This window comes from Grus americana, chromosome 4 (assembly GCF_028858705.1).
Source record: "Grus americana isolate bGruAme1 chromosome 4, bGruAme1.mat, whole genome shotgun sequence".
Classification (NCBI taxonomy): Eukaryota; Metazoa; Chordata; class Aves; order Gruiformes; family Gruidae; genus Grus; species Grus americana.
In genome coordinates, this window is record NC_072855.1 from 49,928,858 (window position 1) to 49,953,425 (window position 24,568).

The window sequence follows — 24,568 nt, forward strand, 5'->3', positions numbered from 1 at the left end:
ACTTTTTAGTAGGGCCTGTTCTGATAGGACAGAGTGTAATTGTTTAAAACTAAAAGAGGGTAGATTCATGCTAGATACAAGGAAGAAGGTTTTTTATGATGAAGGTGGTAAAACACTGGAACAGGTTGCCCAGAGAGGTGGTAGATGCCCCATCCCTGAAACATTCAAGGTCAGGCAGGACAGGGCTCTGCGCAACCTCATCTAGTTGAAGATGTCCCTGCTCGTTGCAGGGGGGTTGGACTAGATGACCTTTAAAGGTCCCTTCCAACCCAAACCATTCTACGATTCTAAGTCCTTAAGCCTGGACTGAACTTAAAGCAAGAAGAGAGTCATTTTTATTACGCCTGCTATAAAGTGCTAAAAATGGGCTTGTGCTCAAATACTTGCAGAAACATAGATTCAGTTCATAAAGTAATAAAATATAAAAAATAATTAAAACACACCTTGATTTGTCACTTCACGTACCACCTACAATATTGATTTTAAAACCATGTAGGCATATCACAGCTGACACGTTCTTCTCAAAAAAAAAAAAAAGCCTCATCATCCTAAATTACTGACACTAGGAGACAAAGATCAATAGCTGTATAATTCTTATCAGGTTTAGTAGAGAGTCAGCACAGATAACATAAGCAATAACATATACTTGCAAAATTCAGTTACCAGCTCTCTTCCATACTCGGAACCAAGCCCTAAGTCCTTCCTTGATTAACTGCCACACTGAAATCACAAAGTCATGATGGATGCAGTCATCCTTGCAATCTGTGCAGCTGCCACTGCCAAATTTGGATTTCTCTTACTCTACTTGTATTTGTAGGCATTAGATCACTAAAACACCTCCTCTGTACTCCGTCCAACTCAAAGTTATAAATTTGATGCAATCCTAAAGTGTGTGAAGCTTTAAAGTTCAAACAAGTTCTGATGTTTTATGCAAATTCCTGTGTCTTAATGAGGACAAGACTCTTTGGATTCAAAGATCTGAGTATTATCTTCTTTTAAGCCACATCACCACAGCGTCCATATTTGACAGAAGCCACTGTGTCGTGGTTTAACCCAGCAGGCAGCTAAAACAACCACACAGCCATTTGTTTACTTGCCCTCCACCCCAGTGGGATAGGGGAGAAAATCAGAAAGAAAAAAAGGTAAAACTCATGGGTTGAGATAAAGACAGCTTAATAGGACAGAAAAGGAAGAAAATAGTAATAATAGACAAAACAAGTGATGCATAGCACAATTGCTCACCACCTGGACGTGATGCTCAGCTAGTTCCTGAGCTTTGCGCCTCCTGGCCAACTCCCCCAGTTATATACTGAGCATGACATCATACGCTATGGAATATACCTCTGGCCAGTTTGGGTCAGCTGTCCTGGCCGTGTCCACTCCCAGCTTCTTGGGTGCCTCCTGCCTTCTCATTGGCAGGACAGTATAAAAGGTTGAAAAATCCTTGACTGCTTGGCAACAGCTAAAATATTAGTGTGCTATCAACATTATTCTCATCCTAAATCCAAAATGCAGCACTATACCATCTGCTAGGAAGAAAATTAACTCTATCCCTGCTGAAACCAGGACACACTGCAAACAGCATAACTGCTTAAATGCTTAAAAGTAAATGCACACTTAAAAACTTTGTTCCAGAGGTGGGGAGTTAGCAAATGCTCTCAAAAAATCTACAAAATTCAAGCCTAGCTATGCAGATATCACATTTCTAGCTCCAGAGTTAGTTCACTCATCACTGGCTGTGAATCCCATAATTTCATTTCAATAAACTTTCTTGAAGTTAAAAGGCACGTGTCTGGTACAGACCAGTCAAAGCCCATGGACTTCAAATTGTACAGAAATTACTTGTGTCAGATTTAGGACTATTTTCTTGTTTGTACCTGCAGTAGCAAATTTTGTCTGTCTTCAGTGAAATTTTAAATTAATGCTGTAACAGCAAGTTAATTACTAATGGTGTTGCAGATACCCAAATCACAATAAACTCATTGTCTCTAACTGCACCAGATCCACAGAGATAAGCTAAACCAAAAGCAGTAGACACATTTTATTTAATAGATAGGATTCTAAGTATATTTTGAGATTCATTGAGATGGTAACAGTTTTCCCCAGTTACTTCTCTCCCAAAACAAATTCCTTAAAACTTTAGAAATGTTGCTGATAGAAAAGTCTGAAGAAAAAGAAATGTGTACAATGTGGCTGATTCTGGTCTGAGGCCAGATGAAACCACTCTAGGAGGCTCCACCTGTGATTTATCAGAGCTGTTTAAATTACGATGTCTCAGTGGATGTATTTGAGCTTGCTACTCACTGTTCTTTGTACCAGCAAAATGAAAAGGAGCTGCATAGAGGAATCGATTCCAGCTACACTCATCTTTAAACAAGTCTAGAGAAGTGGGGCATCCCAGAATCCGCATACTTTGGTTGCATAATTCAAATCTCTACACTAAATTTAAGGCATCAATGAACATGACTGTAGTGTGGACCCTGTGGACCACATACTGTTACTCTGGCCTCTGGCTGCATTAACTGGAAAATGTTTGGTTAAATTTATCTTCTTCCCAGACTCGCTTTTCAAACATTAAGTCAAACCAGAGTACTCAGTGAATCCCTTAATATAGAAAGGCATAGGAAGGGAGAAGCCCTATGCATATGTTCACTGTGTCTTCATTTCCCAGTATTTGCCCATGCTACCAGTGTTTCCATACTTATTTATTTAGGCAGTCAAAAATCTCTGTTTGAACTGTCCGTTTATGACTAAGAAGGTTAGATTTAATGACAAGTCTAAGCTCCCTAAAAGACTTCAATACTGACCCCATTTTTTCCCCATTAGCTCTATTCCCTAAGACATATAATACAACTTACTGAATCATACCAGTGAAAAAGGCTTTTTACTGTAAATACATTGCTGCATGTTATATAGGAAAAATAAATCCAATACAAAATACTTTGATAGCAAAGGGGCCACTTATTATGACCTGGGATAACACTCACACAATTGATATTTAAGGAAAAAACCAATTGCCTGTTTTCTCTGTGCAACTGGCAATACCAAATATCAAAGCTGTTGATTAAGTGTTTTACCAAAAAATAACTGACACTCTGGTGCTCAAGTATGGTCTGGATTAACAATGAAGAAGTAACACTGGAGACACTTCCACTAGGGCAGATTCAATGAACAAATTCCAAATTCTCCCTGAAGGCTAAACATAAAAATTGTATGCTCCAGAAAGACGTGATTTGAACCCAAAAGCTCTCCTGTCCTAAAAACATTCAAATTCAAGAAATCAACTTGGTAGTAAGATTATCTTCAAACCTGGGATTCTCCATGGTACTCAACAGGAGATTGCTGGAGTAAACCAGCAACACCTTAAGGCCCCTTTTCTGCAGGAGGCCAGGTGCATTTGCCTAAGGGAATCCCTTCAGCCTCCTGCCCTGTGCAGCTCTACAGGCAGCTTTGTCAAAATGTGGCAAGCGTGCAGCACGCATGGGACGGAGGCCAAAAAGTGACAAGATGTATGGGCCTCAAGCCAGAAGATACAACAACCTCCAAGCGACTGCCGACTTCTGCGTGGCATCTGTTTGCAGAAGGAAATCTAGCACAGGCAATGTTCTGAATTGGGGCGGAGAGAACTTTTTCCAAGCAGAGAGAAAAGAGTGGGATAGACATAGACCTCACAAGTCAGGGGTCTGCAGATGCAGCAGAGAATAGTGGTCTGCAGCTGAGCACAGTCAGTTCACTGCAAATTGAAATAAAATGTTTAAATCTCTGATTTGGCAACTGCACCCATCAATGAGGAATCTCAGCAAAAGGTATGTTGAGGACTCCCTGATGGACTGAAAAATAAAAAAAAAAAAGGAGCTTAAAAGCAAAACAAGCATGCATGCCTTCATGTCAGGAAGATATACTGCCTACTTTCAAAGTAACATACAGGAAAAATTACATAACAACAAAAATACCTCCTTCTGAAGTAATACCAAATTCTTTGTTTTCTGGGACAATATGAAATAATCCTCTCTTGCAATCCTTCATAGAGATTTCCATCAGCTAATGGTTTGGCATATACTGTCTTTGTGTCATGGATGGTCTTAATGCACTCAGAAGGACTCTAGCCTTTGGTATTTTTTTTTCCCAGTTTCCTCTTTTAACTTTATCTACTTACTTCAGCATACCAACTGCTGGTAACCTAAATCTGCCCCATGTATAAACCTGATTCCACATACTCTTGCAAAGTCACTCACAAATTCACTTTTGAACTTCAAGGACCTCAAACTCCCCCTTCTCAACTCCTGGGTCTGCACATCCGGGCAACGCACTAACACATCAGACTGGCTGTGTTTTCTCTTATGCTCTGGGATTGAGTCTATGCACATGTGAACCACATGAGGTACAAGGCAGGGACAAGTCAGCCTCATAGGTAAAACCAGTTAGTAGACTGTAAACAGTATTTACCTTCTTTTCCCTTGCATTTCTGTTTCACATATGGAGACTAGAAAGACAGGTCTACCATTGCTTGGCCACAGCAAGTAACTGAGTAGTTCTTATGGCCTTTGCTCCATACTGGTGGCTATTCTTCAGCTTCAGTATTTTTTAAGCAGTATCAAGCACAGTAGAGATGCTGATGAGATACCAGTCATCCTGCTGTCTCAAACTACCAAGTGAAGCTTTGGTAATGAGTCCCAAGGTTGCTTTCATAAGCAGACACCTTACACCAACCAGGGATTTTGTCACAGGCTCTGACAAAGGCAACTGGACACTATGAGCATTAAGAATCAGCTTAACCTCTTTCAGGTGTGCTTAGGTGGAGACAGCACTACAGGTTGAGCAATTACTGCTGAACAGTTGGTCTGTACCAACTCCTTGTGTGGACATTTCTAGCGCATAGTCAGAGTACCTCTGTGCAGCAGCAATGCTTACGGCCTCTTGAGAAACACACAAAGCAAGCCTCAGTCACTATCCTGAATGTAGTCAGAGCATCCCTACAGACAGCAAGGATAACATAAGTATTTGTAACCAAATCTTAGAATTCTCGCCTGACTACCGAGACAACTGCTCCTCTGGGAATAACTTTGCCTTTCATTCACTTGGTTTCTTTGGACTGTCCTAGCTTGAACGGAAGATGGATCAAGAGTAAGAAGCACAAATATGGCCAGGTGATCACAACCAGAGGAGAGGTGCAGGAATGAACTTAGAAGGCTGAGTATGGTGATGATTTCTGTTTTCAGTTCCCACAGGGCAGACTTTCTGCTCATGTCCTTATCCAGCTGCTTGTTCATAACAACAGTGAGAGTAATAAAAATTATGGTAGGTTATTGTAGTTACAATGGGCATCATCTGATATTTCAATGTATTCTTAAAATAAATACACCACCACCAATGAAGGAACCTTAAAGCAAATGCTCTGTAAATATCAGCTATGCTGTTAAAGGGCAAATGTTAATGAGACCATCAAAAGCCAGGGAACAGAGGCAAGTCAGTACAGCACTCATCACATTCCTCCATCCTTCCTGTTGGCTGTTTGAGGTGTAAACAAGGACGTGTTTGCCAAAGGATTTCTGCGTTAGAAAAATCTGAAGCTATGCTGAAATTCAGAGCTGCTCCACTGAAGTCCTTGTAAGTAGGTTGGAAAGTCTCAAGCAAGCTGGTGAGAAACCTGTCTTTCTCCATGTATGGTACTTCTCCCGTTCACAGCATGACAATGAATTACACAGTAATGAAAGAATTTGCTGCCTAAAAGACACTGTTGGCACTGGCCTGAACTGCACTATATCCCATAAACTGCAGACAGATCCTTCAAGGAAAATAAATTAGTTTTACCTCTGTATTTCTCCTGCCCTGCAACACCGTATGGCCAATTCATTAACAAAGGAACTTGAAGAACTGAAGTGAAGACTGCAAAGGTTCACTCCAGTTACCCACCCTTCAAGCACTTTTCCTTCTCAGCAATAAAGAATGCTGTTTACGAACTCTGTAAAAAAGCAGGTTCACACTTTAGGGACTTTGAAGAGAGGGTGAGAAGCACTTTCAAGCATACCAATAAACTGGTATGACACGTGTCCAAGCTCAAGTAGTACGTTTTTTTTATGGCCCTCTCAATCAAAACTGGGTAATACAGATAAGCTGAGACTCCACTAGAAATTCCACTAGACCACGTAACAATCCAGCAAAAAAGAGTTATAAACTTCCTGTTCTCCTATCATTCACCTCAGAACTAGAAAAATAATCAGAAAATACATTCTGTACTGTAACAGGATCTTCAAGGTGATCTCATAGGTCTTTTCCATCTCCCATTTTCATGGCACCGTATCTCCATTATAAGTATACCTCTGATTTTAAGTACGAGTCATTGCAGACAAATGACTCGAGTGAGTCACGCAGGTGTGTTAGATCAGATTCTTCTGTCACTTGCTAGCAAAAGTTCGAAATTAACATTCCTGCAGTCAGCGTGGGACGCTGACTGAATACTATTAAGATGAGCATGCAACAGTCAGTGATTGCAGGAATCACAGTACAATAACTGCTTTCATTACATTGAATGGAGATGAAAAACGAGAACAGAAGTGTGTGAGCTAAAAGCAGAAAACTCTTTGATAGCACACTATTAACTGCTCCGTCATGGATTTTGTAACAGCACATGTAGATTGATGTGTTTCAGTATAAAAATGCATTCAGTTTACACAAAATAATGCTTCCAAGGGAACAGGAGATCCAATACGCTGAGAACCCCTCAAGCAGGTCTAGCTAAGAACCTATTAAACATTAACCTCCACAAGTCTGTTCAATACAGGTTGTGGCAAGAGATTTTATTTGCACTGGCCAGAGTGCACAAGCATATTTTTTGTGGTTCTCTAAAAAAAGATACTATTTACAGTTTATTCCAACACTTGCAAATCCCCTGTCCCCTCCCTGTCATCCTCCAATCCATTCTGGTTTTTACAAGGCAATCATTAGCACAAGATTATACCACTCCTCCTACAAACTGGCTGGTTTATCTTTTCTTTAACTTTACAGCATATCTTCACATTAATTAAGACAAGGGAAAGAACTCTCCACCATTAAAACAAAAGATGCAATTTCAAAGACAAAAGCTATTAGAAGGTACCAGGCAGGCCTAACAGTCACATTTTCAGGCTGCCTAGGTTCCTAGGCTACTTGGAAAACTTACAAAAAACAAAGCAAAACCAGAACCTCAAATACAGTTCAAGCTGAGAACGTGCTGTTGTCAATGTTGTAGTCTTACATATTATAGAATCATAGAATGGTTTGGGTTGGAAGGGACCTCAAAGATCATCTAGTTCCAACCCCCCTGCTGCGGGCAGGGACACCCTCCACTAGACCAGGTTGCCCAAAGCCCCATCCAACCTGGCCTTGAACACTTCCAGGGAGGGGGCAGCCACAGCTTCTCTGGGCAACCTGTTCCAGTACCTCACCACTCTTAACAGTAAAGAATTTCTTTCTAACATCTAATCTAAATCGACCCTCCTTCAGCTTAAACCCATTACCCCTTGTCCTGTCACTCCACTCCCTGATAAACAGTCCCTCTCCAGCTTTCCTGTAGGCTCCCTTCAGGTACTGGTAAGCCGCAATTAGATCTCCCCGGAGCTTTCTTTTCTCCAGGCTCAACAGCCCCAACTCTCTCAGCCTGTCCTCACAGGAGAGGTGCTCCAGCCCTCTGATCAGCTTCGTGGCCTCCTCTGGACTCGCTCCAACAGCTCCATGTCTCTCCTGTACTGGGGCCCCCAGAGCTGGACGCAGTACTCCAGGTGGGGTCTCACAAGAACGGAGTAGAGGGGCAGGATCGCCCCCCTCGACCTGCTGGTCACGCTCCTTTTGATGCAGCCCAGGACACAGTTGGCTTTCTGGGCTGCAAGCGCACACTGCCGGCTCATGTTGAGCTTCTCATCAATCAACACCCCCAAGTCCTTCTCCTCGGGGCTGCTTTCAATCCATTCCTCGCCCAGCCTATAGTCGTGCTTGGGATTGCGCCAACCCATGTGCAGGACCTTGCACTTGGCCTTGTTGAACTTCATGCGGTTCGCACGGGCCCACCTCTCAAAGCCTGTCAAGGTCCCTCTGGATGGCATCCCTTCCCTCCAGCGTGTCGACCACACCACACAGCTTAGCATCGTTGGCAAACTTGCTGAGGGTGCCCTCAATCCCACTGTCCATGTCGCTGACAAAGATGTTGAACAGTGCTTGTCCCAGTACTGACCCCTGAGGAACGCCACTTGTCACTGGTCTCCACTTTATTAGCTCCTAAAGGACTGGCAGTCTGTTTGATGTTACCCTTTAAAATCCAAAACGTAGAAAGAACATGTGCTTGTTTCCAATAATATGTCACACTTCAGTAACGAAGCATACTTTGGAATATATTTTGTTTTTTAAACATCCTGTGAACTTGCAGCTCAAAAAAATTGTCATTTATGATATTTTTTACTATAGTTATACTGATTCTTAACTCTACTAGTAGAAATTAAATAATTGTACATCTTCTGAAATCTGACCCTGGTGCTCTTGGAACACTCTTTGGTATCGGGATTCAAACAAGAAATGTAAGTCATAATTTTCAAATGTGAGTATTTAAAGTCAGGCACCTGCATTCCATATTGAGTAATAAAACCATCAAAATTTAGTCAAGTCACATTTGCAGATGTCTGTGTTTCTGATAAGACAGACTATGCAATTACACCAACTTGCATTAAAAAAAATAATTTTATTATGTACTTATATACATTTCTGTGCATCTCAATTACTGAAGCTTGAGAATTCTTTGATATTTCTGTTTATTAATTTTTAGTGTTGCTTGTGAAATTTGTGAAACTATGGGATGAAATCTGATGTGCTTTAAGGCCTGATTTCCTTTAAAAACAATTATATGGCTACTATACAGCTGGGATAAATCAACTTGGAGCCATAAAACAACTAGCATGTATCCCATGCAGAAGTACTACCTGAACATCACTCTTCTAAACCATTATGGACCTCCAGAGAATGCTGTGAGGAGTAAAGCTTATTAGCAATTGCAGACTTTGCACTCTCATATTAAGAAAAAATGTCTCCAGTACAGCATATTGGATACAAAACAAGCTCAAGCGTTGTTTTGCTCAACTTCTGTATGCTCAATGATCAGTGTAACTTAACTGTTCACATCTGAAAAATTACTCAAGTCCTGCTCACTGTCAATAGCTGCCAGTGAGCACTTCTCCATCTCACACTCCCCAAAAAGACAATCCCACCTGGAAAAACTGGCAGTTCGCACCCATCTACTCTAAATGATGCAGCAGTCTCTCCAAAACCTGCCCAAACCAGAGTACCTGCTCATCATGGCATGAAGTCCCACCATCAAGCTCCACTACTATTACTAAGTTTTAGTGACTTCTAAGCAAGAATTGAAAAGATCATGAGGAAATCCAGAGATTATTCATTTAATTTCCTAAGTTTGACGGGCAATGTTTATTGGCAAATGGTCCATTCAGCAGTATGTCAGCATAAAGCAAAGCTTCTAGTCATCTCCTACATCTGTGAATGTAGTGAATTTTAGACACTTTCAGATCTTCCTTACTTTACACTATAACAACTTCCAGTGGCCCATTCTATATCATGGACTGTTATTTTCCAAGAGATGTATTACCATCGTACCAAAACTCCTAAATGCTTTACATTGCTAAACCAGCTCAACAGATCTGTAAGCTCCCTCAGGCATGCCTGAGACCATCTTTCAGCTTTGGAATAATATAGCAGTGCTTCCTGACCCTCGAATAAGATTCTTAGGTAATTCTGCTACAAACACTAATTATCATCAAAAAACACTACAGAGCACAGCTGACTCATCCATATCCCCCAAACCAGAAAATAATTCACTTTATTCAAATCCCATCCCAGCATTCTTACACTTAGATTGGATGAATTATACTGGCCCAAGGAACAGGTCCTCTTCCTTAGGAAGGCTAGTGTGTCAGTAAAAATTTTTTTCTCTCTCTGGCAGACTCTTTGCAAGTCATACAAAATGCAGATTTTGCAATGCATGGGACTCCACCTCAATAAAAGCTTTAAACCAATTAACTATGGAGACCTCAATGATTAGGAAAGATTAGAACATCCCTAGAATACTCTTTGACCTATTTATTCTTCAAGTGAATAATCCTTTAACCTCAAGAAGTGCTGATGCTAATAAAGACAGGTGGTTGAGTACTCCAGCTTCTAGCTTCCTCCCACATGAATGAAGAAACACACCAGGTCAAGGGCATCCTTAAAAGAGAGACTAAATCACGGGCAGGGTATAAGTTACTTAGCAATGTTTCTTACTCAGCTGCTCTTCCTGCGCTTATTTCTCTGTTTATCTCTTTGGACACACTGACCCACTGGGATTATTGGTGGAAGGGTAGGAGTGTTCAATTACATATTTATATTCAATTACATATGTAAAATAATTTTAGGGAGATGACTAACATCAGCAGAAAAGGCTGAGAAAGACCCTGGCACAAGACGACCTCATCTCCCACATCCTGAATAGTTAAGCACTACTGGCTCTAGATGAGAACCTTAGCAAATTTTTGGTAAATTTCAATGGAATGAGAAAATATTTGCTACAGTAGGTCAGCTTTAGTTATTCATTACACCTTTTCTTCAAACAGAATAAACTGGTTCCTTTATCCATTGCCAATACTAAGTAAGAGGGATTCATACAGCATACTCGCATCTTGCACTGTTATCTGGCTGGGATGCAAAGTTCAAACTGAACAACTACCCTTGCTTTTATCCTTTTTGACAAATTGTTGAATGGGCATAAAAATTGTTAAGTTTCAGCCTCGGTCAAACACAGTCCCAGAGATATCGAACTGCACAGTGAATTCACAGCCTTTTGTATTTGCAGCACACTACCACACTGTAACACAACAGTTTAAATGCATCTGATTACAATTGCCCCAGGAAGGAATTAAGAAAAAAAGAGTTAGTAAAAAACAATGGTTATACACTGTGTGCTATTTTAATCATAGAGATAAACTTATTTGTTGATAACTTGGTATTCTAAGATATCTTTGTAACAGTCTCATTATTACTGCTGTGCTCACCCTCTCTTTCCTACTTGGTTCAGTAATTAATCTCTTTTTGGCCTCACAAACTGCATAATCAGAGGAAAGTGGCCTGTGGGATTTTCAGTTCAAGTTTTAAATGCTGCTAGAAAGCATCAGATCTATTTTGTTAGCTGTAAATACCTAGAAGACGACCTTAATTAAAACAAACTCAAACTTTATCAATGTGAAGCTTTATCTTAACTAAGGCACAGATTAGTTTTTTACAGGAACAAGGAGTCAGATTCTATTCTGATATAAAGGTGCAGCTCTGAACTTCACCAATGTCATCCAATTTACTGCATCAAAGTATTTGGCCTTGTGCCCCAAAAGAGAAGAGCTATTACACTATTGTTTGCTCACTGACTCCATACAGTGGCTTTGACAGAAAAAACAGTTGTTGTCAGTGCAGTGATTAGGGCTGCAAATGTCAGTACTAGTTTTTCATTAGAAAAATAAAATCATGGTATCTTGTAGGAAGGATCTGGCAGAGATATACAAAGTCATGTGGAGAGAAGATGGACTGTTCACTATGTCCTTCAGTTAAAAAAACCAAACCAAAAACCAACCACAAAAAACCACTCCAGGTGACCTTCAAATGACACCAGTAAAAGCCATGTTTATAACAAACAAAAGGAGTCAGTTCTTCACATGAGGGGAAGCAATTTGTGGCACCCTTTGCCAGATGACATGGTGGAAGCAAAAAGCTTACACATGTGCAAGGGGTACACAAGACAATTACTTTGGACATCAATCACTAAATACACAAACCACATCAAGACCAGGAAAGCCTCCTCTGAGAATAGTCACGAATTTGTAGAGTAATTGAAGGAAACACCTTGCCCTATTCTTACCCTTCCCTGGACATCCGCTTATGGCCAGCGTGGGAGGCAGGACACTAGGCTAGATGGATCCCAAGTCTGAGCCAGTACAGCCACTCTTAGGTAGGATGAGCAACCATTAAGAGGATTATCCAGTGAATTCAATGCTGCGAATGATTGCAGAAACAATGCATTAGCTGATTGCACCGGGATAGCCTGCAGCAGTTGACTCTTTACTGGGTCAGCAGCTGTACATGACAGAGGGGGGAATGTTCTGTTTCTCTCAGCAGCACCCCACGTAACAGTGCAATGCACCTTCAGGTAGGTGTCAGCAGGGTCACACCTGCGATTTTTCCCTAGGCTACGACAGAAGTGCACAACAGTGTTGTCCACAGAGCAATCCAGAAGAAACAGTGAATTTAAGAGTTCCTGACTCTCACTCCATTGGATGTTGGAGCGGGGAATGTTACCCAAACCAATGCTGTCCCCTGCACAAAGTTTCCCAGAGCACAGCAGGGCAGACACGACATTCAGGAGTGCTGTCAAGGGTGCCAACACAGAAGCAAAAGGGCCACAGTAATTTGAGCTGCTCTTCCTCCTACTCACTAGAAGAAGAAATTATGGAATCTCTTCCCCTTTGTGATCATGCAAAATAGCTCATGGCTGATTAAGGATCCGTAAGACATGCAAAGTATCAAATAAGCTATGTTTTTAAGACTAAAATTGCATAGCCAATGGCATAGAGATTTTCAAAGGCATTTTCTAATTCATGTGATCATAGGTATTTTCATGAATGTTAACCGGATGGAATAACTAATTTTTATTTAGATATCAGTTGCCATTCAGTGGCATAGATACCTTCAGGAAAAATACAGACAGTGATTTAACACAAATAATAATATATATATAAAAAAATCTCTTTGCAACATATTCAGTATCTTTCCATTTTGTACCCAGAAAGTGATGAAAACATCCTTGTTAGAAGGGGGAACAATGTTAGCAAAGCTGTTAAACATTGTCTTATCTAAACAAACCACGTAACAAAGATTGAAACAGCTATCATTTATATAAGAGATTTTTGCCTTGGTTGCTATTGACATATAGGAAGAAGAGTAAAGCCAACTCAGTATCTATCTGCTGTTCTACCTTGCTATCATTTACACTTTAATAACCAGAATTCAGCAGAGCTGTTTCAGACAGAAGTAATAAAAAGCAAAATCTCACAGTTTGCAAAAAAACGCATCACTGCTTTTCAATATGAAACTAATACCCTATTCAGTTCCCCTTTCATTTCCTTTTGTTCTCCTAAGACTATTTATATATATGACCTTTCACCTGAGACCATATCTCTTAATAAACAGCTAAAGGTTATTCTGTTTTGCTTCAGTACAACCTTAACTCACTGCAACTATTGCCAAGAAACACGTATAAAGGTCACGAATTGTGATATAAAAGCAAGAGAGATGCGGAAATCCATTATTTTTAGAGAGGACTGCAATATAGAAAAGAAAATGACAAACATACTAATAATCCCATGACATACCTCAATGCTGGCAACTATATCTGTGATATATCACAGTATTTTCTAGGAGGAAAAGTAAAATGTGTCTCCAGCCATCCAAGAGGACCAGTTACTGAATGCTGCAAAAAGTTAAACTGGTAATGCTAGGATCAAATATAATTCCAGAACTTGTAAAAGGTTACAAAGAGTTCACCTAGTGAAAACATTAATCTTCCATGGCCATTCCCACAATTTGTAAGTGCCTGTCACATATTAGCTGGTATGGTTGAGGTGTCATACAACAGGTTAATGGCCACAACTGAGCTTCTTGTGGCTGAGGTACAAATAAGGAGCCTGCAGCAGAAGTAAAGATTAAAAAACCAAATCAAACATTTACAAAGTGACACAACAACACTGCTGTCTTGCTGGGTGTACCTAATACGTGTGTGTGTGTGTTCAATAACAACAGAGCTAAGATCAGTTCCAGGGGAACATTTTATTCTCCCTTGCAATTTTGAAAACTGGAGTCTGATTTATCTATTTACTGTAGTGTTATTCATAAATAGAAAAAGTACTATCTAAAAGAAAAACATGACCTAGCTATGGGAGAAACCCAGGCTCTCCGGACTTGCATCTCATGTTACAGTTGCTTGGAAAAGCTAAATTGCATTTCTGATCTAAAAATCAAAATACTCACAAGGAAAAAGCTTTCTGACACATGGAATTTAGCAATATTACTTTTAAAAGGAGTATCTGATGTTGCAGTAAATTAGGGAGTCCTAAGTGTCTATATTGTTCAAGTTACCAGTATAAGCTTCCAGCATACAGAGAACAGACCCCTTTCTTAATAGTGAAACTGAGATGTTCACTGCTGGCAATTCAGGTCAAATGCTGCTGGGATCTGCTGGATAGATCAGATTTTCAAGAGCGCACATATTCAGACACATACAGAGCGTCTGGCCTCTTGTGTCCCTTGCACCACATATTGCTCTTAGGCTGCCCTCAGCCCTGTTTATTACAAGTAAGTTTTGGGGCACCAGAAATTCTGCAAAGCAGTGGATCTTACAGGCGCACCAGGGTGTACCAACCAGCTTCTCCTGGACAAACCTATCTTCATAGTCCTGAAAGGAGGGCTTTTAAAAAACGCACAGGACTTATACTGAAGTCAATGAGCATTTCACTACTCTTTTATAATGGGAAAAAGAATTAATTCAGCTCTGAGCCCTTCTGAAGCTCCCACCTTCAAAGTACTACAGGCGAAGCTAAAGGCAGAGGTCAGCAAGAATTAACACACACACCCCCCACCCGAGAAATGTCTTACACTTTGGATCAGTTCTGACTGCCGGCAGTATGTCCTTATTACAAAGACAGCACTGACTGCCAATTTATACAGCGGGAATAATGCTGATCATTTTGTGTAACCTGATTAACTGAACAACTAATTAACGAGAAACAGAATAAACATTGGGGAATCTGAACAGGAAGAACTGAGAGATTTGTCTTAGTAGAAAAATTCTCATCCTCCTTCTCCTAACCTCCTTTTTTCTCCATGGGTACAGCAAGGATGTCAAAAACAGCTGGCTAGAGCAGGGGCTCACATGCTTGTTTTACTGTGCCTTGTTTCTTGGTGCTGACTTTAATGCTTCCCTTTCAAAAGATGTTGTACTGACCAAGAGGGACTGCTCCCAAGTGCTAAATCATGATGTCACTCCTCCCCCCCCCCCCAAAAAAAAAAAAACCCCACCATCCCACAACAAAACAACAACAGGCAATGAACGAAAAACATTTCAAGTAAAACATGTGCAAATACAGACTGGGACACACATACACATATGGATCTTATTTTCTCTACATTTTGGCTATGTGGTATTATCATGAGGCAATGATAATATCACTGTGTATTTGTTTAAGCAAAAAATTGCGAGAGAGTAAAAGCAAAATTCCCAAGCATCTCAACTGCAAAATTTGCCAGTTGTGTTCAAAAAATTTATAGTATACTAGAAATATGGACAGCAGGATAGAGAGACGTTTGTTGTATGCCCCTGTTCCCTTTAAATGTGCTAAATCTTAATGTGTTAAAATGAAAATACTGTTGGTGAAATTCTAGTGAAAGAAATAGCAGCATAATAATTTATTACTTTATAGAGTTTAGCATTAACATATTTGTATAAATATTCAGGATTCAATTTAGTAACACCACAAGTGACAGATTTATAATCTTGTGAATGCTTTAATGAACTTCAAGAGCAGAAACATTCTGTTTTAATACTACATATACAGAGCTGTCAAAACCAGCAGAGCTAGAAGCACTGGAAAACGATTTCAAAAAAATCACACAAGGAATTATTTGGCGATCATCTGATTTTTCACTTGCCTTTCTGAATCACAGCCTAAACATAACTGTCCTTCTCACTCCAGATTGAATCTACTATAGGTGAAGGGTTTAGAGGCTTATAAACTTTCCCCTACAAATCTCATATTGCTCATTTCCTGTCAGCTCGCATCTTAAAATGTCATTCTGGCTGAATCACTATATACCCTTACTATAAACACATCCATCTGCTCACTGGTGGACAACTGTGAAGTGAATACTAGCTGAAGAAAACTGGAGACAGACTCCCACAGGTGCTCCTTCTCCTCATACACTTTCTACCCATCTTCTCATCTCCCACGTGAACCCACGCTCCTACCCGTGGGGGCTCCCTGGCCCAGGCAGGAGAAAACTGGCATGACTTGCCCAAACAAGGGGATACTGAATTAAATGGAAACATTTGTTGAGACCTTCAGAAAGGATTTTCAAAGGAGATCAGTTCCCACTGCCTCCTGATGGGAAAGAATTAATCCAGTACTGAAAGCCGACCATTAACATGATGCTAAAATGGTCACAGACATGAAAGAAGACTAAAGGAAACTATCTAGACCCTGCAGGCTTAGCCTGGGCAGCGTAACATGGATTAGAAGTGGATGCCTTTTTTCCTGACGTAAATGAGGGATTGCTCTCATGTCTGCTGAACGTATAACCATGGGTCCAGAGCACTGAGGTGGCAGGGAGGGGTGACTTATTTAGGGGGAGCCCACTCAGCTGCAGAGTTGGCGAGTTCTCAGCAGTTTCTCCTGGATCTTGTCAAGGGATTAGAACCTCATGCTAAGATATTTAAATGAAAACAGCTTAGAACGGGAAAGAAACATTTATTAGTGAAGATCTTGCTTTAGGCATCCGGGGAAATAACCCGAAACATTGTGGCTTTTAGTAGTGGTGGAGCTTTGCAGCTGACTGCAAAGGGAGCAAAGTCAAGCCAAGCTGGAGAACTTTTTGACCATCTTACCTTTCTTACCTCTCCCCAGGGATGAAGGGCTCAAATCCTACCAAGGGCTGAATGATCTGGTTTGAGTGTTCAATCAGAAGGAGCAAGCAAGCAGTCCACTTTAAAACAGTGCTGCCAAAGTCAGCTGGAGCACTCTTCTTGACATAAAAAATGTGGTTAGGGGCTTGCCTGGCTGGAGTGGCCACCACACACTTTACACACACCAAGCACCAACAGATGCAGCTACACGCAGTGGATTGCTTGTCTCCTTGAAAATCTAATGGCAGGCTTGCAGAACACAGTGCATGCACTTTTGCAGCCATTTAAAGTACTATTTTGCCAACTAATCCTCCCAACTGAAGTGGCAGCTTTTGTCAGAAGACTGGAAACAAACAGGATAAAAATGCAAGAAGTTAATTGCATCTAAAATAAAAAAGGCGTTTTGAAACTATTAGTTTTTGCAAAAGCCAGAGAAAGACCAATTTCCGTAGCTCTTCAAGGAGTGAAATCCCCCTGTTCAGATGTCATCAGAATGCACCTACCTTATATTCACGATGTTGAAATTGCACCTTTATAATTTTACTTGACTTTGTAGCTTCAAATTTTAATTGAAAATTAAATGTTATAATTTTAATTTTGTAAATGGACTTGCTTTCTCTTCTGCGTCAGGTGAAGAGGGCTATGTGTTCTATCACCTAGCTGGGGAAGAAAGGGAAAAGCCTTTTGCATTCCTGTCCCAAATATGTAATCAAGCCAGGAACAGCATTACATCCTCATCATGCCAGTGCTTGTGTTCCAGTGCAAATGTTTATGTGCTCTGAGCTGACTGGTTCTTAAAACTGAAAGTGCTCTGTCAAAAAGGCTTTAGAGAGAAAAGGTGAAAAAAAATAATCAAAAAGTAATCTTGTAACCCTGCATAACTAGGTCATAGGTTGTATGTTTTATTTGAAGGCCATACTGAGCTAAAAACCATCATACTATTAAAGATGACATGTTTCACCTGAAACCAGTGGAAGGGGTAATTCCAGAAATCTCCCAAGTGAGTTTCATAATAGTTTGCCCATCCAGATTTCCCTGGCCACTTGAACTAAAGAAAAATCCTCTTCACTTCCTATCTTTGATCATCAGAGAAGCCTTATCACTGTTATTCAAAGGCCCATTTCATTACAGTGGTAACAACACAACCCTGGCTAGCTATACGACATAGGACTATATGCAGCTGCAGTTTGAACAGCACTTTAACATCTTTGGAAATGAAAGGTCCTCATTCAAAATTATTATTTTTGTTGTTACTGTAGGTTTCATAAACCTATTTATTCAAGAAGATGATAAAATTGGCAATACTGCAACTCAAGACCAACTAACCTTTAATTACATGAGTTATCACTCAGTTTAGTGCCACAAAAGTCTATCAGGACCATACCTAAACACACTAGGAATTCTGTTCCAAAGCAGAACATAAACATTTTATTATAATACCCTGACATTTGTGATGTGATAAATGCACAGCAGCGCAGATATACTGTCAGAGACTTAACTGTTCACATGTAACACTGCCCAATAAAAAAATAGGTATTTATGATCCTGAAAATCTGAAAAATACAACACAGACCAGATAGCTAATGAGAACACTCAACCCATTTCTCTCTAACTAGCAGAGCCTATTGATCAACAGACTGAGACTCTTTCAGACCTTCACTGGGTTAGGAAATTAAACTGAAGCTTGGATAAAAGTCTTCAGGATTGTAGTAACAGCTGGCTGCAAATAAGACCTATAAACCCCCAAAGCCCTCAACTTAAATTGGAATTAAAAAAAAATAAAAGTCAAACCACATAATTCTTTTATGGGAAGGAATTTCCATATATATATATTTTTTTTTTTTTTTTTTTCTGAAGAAAGTACATGTTATACTTCCACCTGCTGGCCACCTGCCTGGAAGATCGTACGGATCTCATTCTACTAGGTGGAGTGAGAAACTAATGAAGTCCTTCCAGGCAAGGCATCAGGAACCTGACAGTTCAATTTCCCACTGAAATAGAAACTGTTCTAAGATAAATTTCCTATTTTGTGAAAATTGGACTTTATTTTTCTTTTTTAAACATAGAGGTTTCCAAAGAAAAACTCCCCATCATTTCTAAGTATAATCCTACCATACGCCTGAGCAATGAGCAAGGGGCAGCTTTACGGTCCTGACAAAGCAGGGACTGGAATGCAGCTTGCAGAGATTTCCGGCTCCCTTACTTTCTGAATTATGATCCACTGAGAAAGCAAGCTAAGAAATCCCCTTTTCCTGGCACAACTTGTCTTTCCCAATGACTGAGCAATCTTTGAAAGATTATAACTGTAGTAAAGGTGTTCCTGTGTCTCCTCAGTGCATGTACACAGCAAGAATGACAGTTCAGTTACCAACAGCCCTACAGAATCATGTCTCTTTTTCTCATCTCTAAAATTTATTAGCTTTTGGTTTCCTTAAAACAGATTTTCTTTGAGCTGCTGCAATCTATACCTGGATTTAAATGTTTTTACTCCTCCTGCAAGTCTGTAGCATTGTGGATCTCCCCTAGCTATGATCAACATGGTAGACAAGATGCAACTTTCTCCACTCAAGTTGTTTTTCCTTTCCAGTACATTGCTCAAAGAAGCTTGATGTTTTCATGACTATCTGAATGATCTACATATTCTTGTTTTCATTTTAAAAGAGCAGTACTTCCTGCTTTTAAAAATCCACTGATTTTATGGCCAAAGTGTAGGAAAATCTCAAGATATCCAGATCATGAAGTGTCAGGAGTCATGCAAGTTTGGGAAGATGGTAAACATCACTGAGCACATGAGAGGAGGTATGTTCCCATATTGGGATGGGATGATATAAGCCACTACTCCCATTTCTGGGTATTTGCTCAAAATTAATGATTTCAGGTTGATGTGAACTTCAAAAAAGATGATTATGAGTGGATGATGTGAAGCAACAGGCACCTAAGCCATGTCAAGAACAACCGAAGGCTGCAGGGGGAAGTAATATTTTTGCAATACATTTAGACACTAACTAAAGATACATTCCTGTTTTTCCAGTTGAGATTTCAGCACCAAAGTAAGAGCCTGAAGCCATGAAAAAGAGATAAGAAAAAGCAGGGCTAATTTATTAATGCAATAAGCTAAAAAGCCATACTAGAGGACTGAGAAGTACATTGTTCAATGTTATTGTCTTTCCTTATTTTTTTTTAAACCATTGTCATTTGGTTTCAAATTTTGATCCAAGTTAGTCCTTCTACAAATTTGTGGCATTCTTCTCCCTGTATAAGAAGTCTCATGCTTATAGGTGCTCTTTCCAAACTCTCAATCAAGAAATACCCGGATCAGCACTGATGGCTTTGACCATCATGAGGTTAATCTCTTAACACAATGTAAAAACTAAATTCTTCCTGTAAGTACCTCCATCCCCATTTTGGGAACCTTAGCTTTGGGTAAGACTAACAGCAGCATTCCAACCAAAAGGAGGCACTAATACTTGTCTAGGAAAAGTGTCTTGATAAGCCCTAGCCCCACACTACACACCCAGGAGAACACATAAGGAAGGTCACATTACCACAAGCACTGTACTAAAAGAGAGGAAAAGTTATCTCCACATTCAAGAACATTAAAGAAAGGATGGCAAAGAAATATGGACTGTGGATGGGCTACAGCATCTGTGCAGTGACTGGAGGTGATGGAAGGCCATGTATCAAGAGTGCTGCAGCTTTTGCACTTCACTACAGACTGCCAGCCTTTTCTGTGGAGTAGGAATGAAGGGTTATCAAATTTGAGTACAGGGAGAATAGTGGGACAGGGCTGTGGGAATTCAGGAGAAAAATGTAAAGATGGAAAAAAGAGAAATGAGAGAGAGTGAAGGCAATCATGGGAAAGGTAGCAGTGTAGTGATTCAGGGTGAAACGCTGGCAATAAAGCAAGTGATTTGAGGAAGGGCTTGACAGAAATATCCCAGAAGGAAGTGAACGAGGTCATCTAAATTTCCCCTTCTCACCCTCCTGCAATGTAAAAGCAAAAAAAACGCCAACAAAACAAAACCAACATTTAGATAAAAGCAGCTGAGTTTGGTAAAGGGCAGGTCCTCATTTTCTTCCCTTTCCTTGCTCTCTGCTCCCCCATTCCACCATGGTTCATGCTTGAGTGCAATGCCCTTAAAATCAACAAGGCCTCAGTTTATGACACAGTTGACCTGAGTATCCTACGTTTTTCACTCCTTCCAACAAGATTACTTAGCAAATCTCTCTCCAGGTACCTGTAGATATGAATTCATCAATGGCTTTTCAAGAAGCACCAACTTTACTTACAAATGGCTTGCTATTTTCTAGACACTGGTGACCCAGGTCATGCCAAATAATTCTCTGATGCATTTGTTCTTTTATGACATGGATCAGTTAGCTCCTACTGTATGTAACAGTTCACACATTAGCAAATTGGCAATCACTTTTCTCTACTGAATCTCATTTATTACCACTTTTTTTTTTTATTCTTTGAGTGCACTATCTCTAATTTATTATACGAGTTGGCTAGGATAGGGGATATCTGCTAGCATACAAGAAAAGTAACCTTTGGGAATGCCAGCAGAATTTGGAAGCTATCAACAAGATCCAAAGACACAAACACAATGTAAGCCCTTGTGTTTAGTCATGGCTCATTCCTCTCAGGCAGTCATCTGTCTCCTGAGGCAAAGCAATGGGCAACATTGTTCATCTCACTTGAGTAACTATATCTTTCAGGCTATTTAGTTGTAGTAATTCTGGTTGTCACCATCTGCTTTGATAGCTCAGACCTCTGAACTGCTGTGGGAAATCTCCCAGGTCTCCACCTTTGTGCACTCCCAATTTCTAGTAAGTCCTTGAAAGTGAAAAACTATCTTTGCTTTTGCAACTGGCTGAGGCTGGAAGGAGATGGGAGACATATCTGAAGCCTTTCTTCTGGGCTCTTTAAAGTACCATGTCTTTTTACAATTATGTTCTTCTTAACCTGTTTTTGTTACTGAAGTGACCATCAGCTGCTAAACATCACTCTCATCTGCCAGGCAGATTATTTCCATTACCCACAAGTTACTGTGACTTCAGTAACATATATTAGAGAGGACACTGCAAGTCATAAGTCATTCTACCTCCTTCCACAGAAGCATTTTAGGTGAATGTTAGTAACAGCTAAAAGACTAAACAGCTAAAGACTTCCTCACTGATTCACCACATCAGAAAACAACCAACCCTTCTAAAGGCAGCTGGGTCCAACTCATACAGATTGCCCTGCAGTTCAGATTCAACAGACCCTCCTGTGTATGCTGCAAAGGAAGAGATGTTTTCAGGTGATTTCACTTGACTGGCAGAACTTGGGCTCACACCAAACTTCTTGTTCTGTCAGGGTCAAAGACATTATATTTTTATAACTTATTTTCTGACATTTCCCTTTCAGCCAGTGAAGGCTAAGGGGATTTTATCAGTGGGTGCTCACAAAACCCTACCAAGGGAAGGCATGTAGTGCAACCCTATCAAATTCTAGAGCTCCCACCTTGGAAGGGAGTAATTATCTGCACAGCTAACACACAAAAGGAAATAAGGTGATTACAAACCATCCTCATGACCATTCCCTGCACAGACTTCAGGTTGCTTCCTGTAGTAAAGACAGCACAAGCCAGAACAAGACACTTTTGGCTGCCCTACTTATTTTTGTCAACTTTTTCTGAACTTTAGAATTCTCTGATGTTACAGACATGCCCTCTTCCCGCCAAAGATGATACACTTTAATTATATCACTTTTATTTTAACAGCTCAAATGTATTTCCTTCAAATAGTAACTGCTCTTTAATGCTTGTCTTCAAGTGCACTCAGAAATGGCTGTTCCGAGTAAGAAGATGTGATTTTTAAATTCAGGTACATGCTTGAGACAAGTAGACTTCATAGCAGCAAAGGCTAGAGACCTCAAACTGTCCTGAAGTATGACAGTTCATCATCACTGGTGTACTCTGTAAGTGATCACCATGTCAGAAAACCTGAATACTTCCTAGAATTATTCTGCCTCCACATTTAAAACCATTTAAATTTTAGCAGATATATTTCCTATATAAATAACAGTGAGTAGCTAGCAAAGAATAAAGACGTTTAACAGAATCAGCTTCCAGACTGGTAATGAAAATTAGCCTATCAGCAGAATCAATTTGTAAACTGTATACCAATCAATAACACAGAACATTATCACAACAGTGCCTGCCTCCCACTTACCTAAAAGATTTCTGAATTGAAGCCTGCAGTAGGCCTGCATTATTGATTTGCTATAAGAAAATGAAATATTAGAGATACTCACTTTTACCAAAATAATTCTTGCTAGCTCTTCACATACAGGCTTTTCTTCATCCTTCTTCAAACCTTCTAATTCAAACAAGGTATTGTAATTTTCCAGCATTTTTGTCATTATCTTGTTACAGATCTCCTGTTCTTTTATACCTTCAAATCCAGAGGGCACGCTAAAATTGGATAGAACACAAAGCAGAGCATTATAGGTACTCAATATACAAAAGTTCCTGCACAGAGTCTCTGTAACATTTCAGTTGTGGATACAGGCTGGCTAGCAGGCACAGGAAACTATGTCTTGGAAAGGAGGATTGCGTCTATGCTGGTAACACCTATCACTGTTTGCTTGCAGGTTTTCTTACCGGCATTAAATATTGTATCTGTTGATCACACTATCTACTCCACAGAATCTAGGTAGAGAACTAATTGAGACAACCACCAAATGAGATACCACTGACTTCACTAAAAGTTGGGTTTATGACTGCAACACAGACAGCATGAGGCATTTAAATGTTCTGAACTGTTAACGGGAAGACTCAGATTCCTCCAAAAAGTGGTTTGTGATGACCTCAAAGGTATACAAGGATCAGTCAAAAAATTAAGAAAACCCACATGCTGAGCAGAACAGTAAGAGTTAAGCAAGATCTCCGCAGCTTGCGGTGACCCCATGCTGAAACCAGATTTCTTAACCTAAATTTTGAGTTGCCATTTCTTTTGAAAGTAGGCTCATAACTCACAAGGCTTTTTAAAACAGAGAAGTGGAAGCTGCCTTCTGCAGAACAACCTAAAAGATTCATATAAAAAGAGGTTTCTAACCTCCACTTTCTGCGAGAATAACCAACTACTTGGCTGCAGAAGCAGCAACTTCTTGCTCTCTTGAAACAGCCCCTGTGCAGCCAGGAATTGCTTGCCACAGACCTTAAAGGCGCGCACAGAAGAAAAGGCAAGATACTGATTTGGAAGAAGCGTTGTATTCCAGTCTATGCTCCTTTGCCTTCCTTATGTGTTTCACACAACCCTGTCATGAGGTAAAAACCACATATTACTCACAACAGAGCACACAGTTGAAGCATCTAATGATCATCTACTGTAATGTAGGCTTTCTGCATGTTTTGTTGGACTTTGCTGTCCAAAACTGACTTAAATTCTGTTTTAATGCAAAAGTAAGATCTCTGAAGAAGCTTCTTCAGCATTTAAAATACTTCTCCAATCATCCAGTGTTTGCCATTATACAGCATTTCCAGCAGGTGCACCCTCCTCAATAATCCTCAAAGTGGCTACATGGATGTGAATTTTCTAAAGACCTTAGAAAGTGTCAGAGACTGCAGAGCAGGAGGCACAAGAAAACACAGTAAAGATTTAGAGGGGGGAAGCAAAAACCAGAAACAGAAAAAGTATCAAGTATTTTTTGGCTGAGGACAACTAGTGATGGTATGAGAGGAAAAAAACACCCAGCCCTCCAAAAATTAAACAAATGCCATCAGACTTACTTTACAGGGATGTAACTTGAAAGTAAACCACTGTATACTATAACCAGCAAATTAAAATTTA

At 40.1% G+C, this 24,568-nt stretch overlaps 1 protein-coding gene across 8 annotated transcripts in view; it reads right to left on the reverse strand.

The window, feature by feature from the left end:
- FAM13A (family with sequence similarity 13 member A) overlaps window positions 1-24,568 on the reverse strand; it is a 133,432-nt gene that overhangs the window by 85,598 nt on the left and 23,266 nt on the right. For 7 of the 8 annotated variants that reach the window (XM_054823564.1, XM_054823563.1, XM_054823561.1 and 4 more), the window contains exon 5: window positions 23,031-23,190. In XM_054823564.1, the coding sequence (XP_054679539.1) occupies window positions 23,031-23,190 (160 nt within the window). Of the gene's footprint in view, window positions 1-13,430; window positions 13,567-23,030; window positions 23,191-24,568 lie in introns of those variants that run through there. The other variant, XM_054823566.1, reaches the window with a different exon arrangement.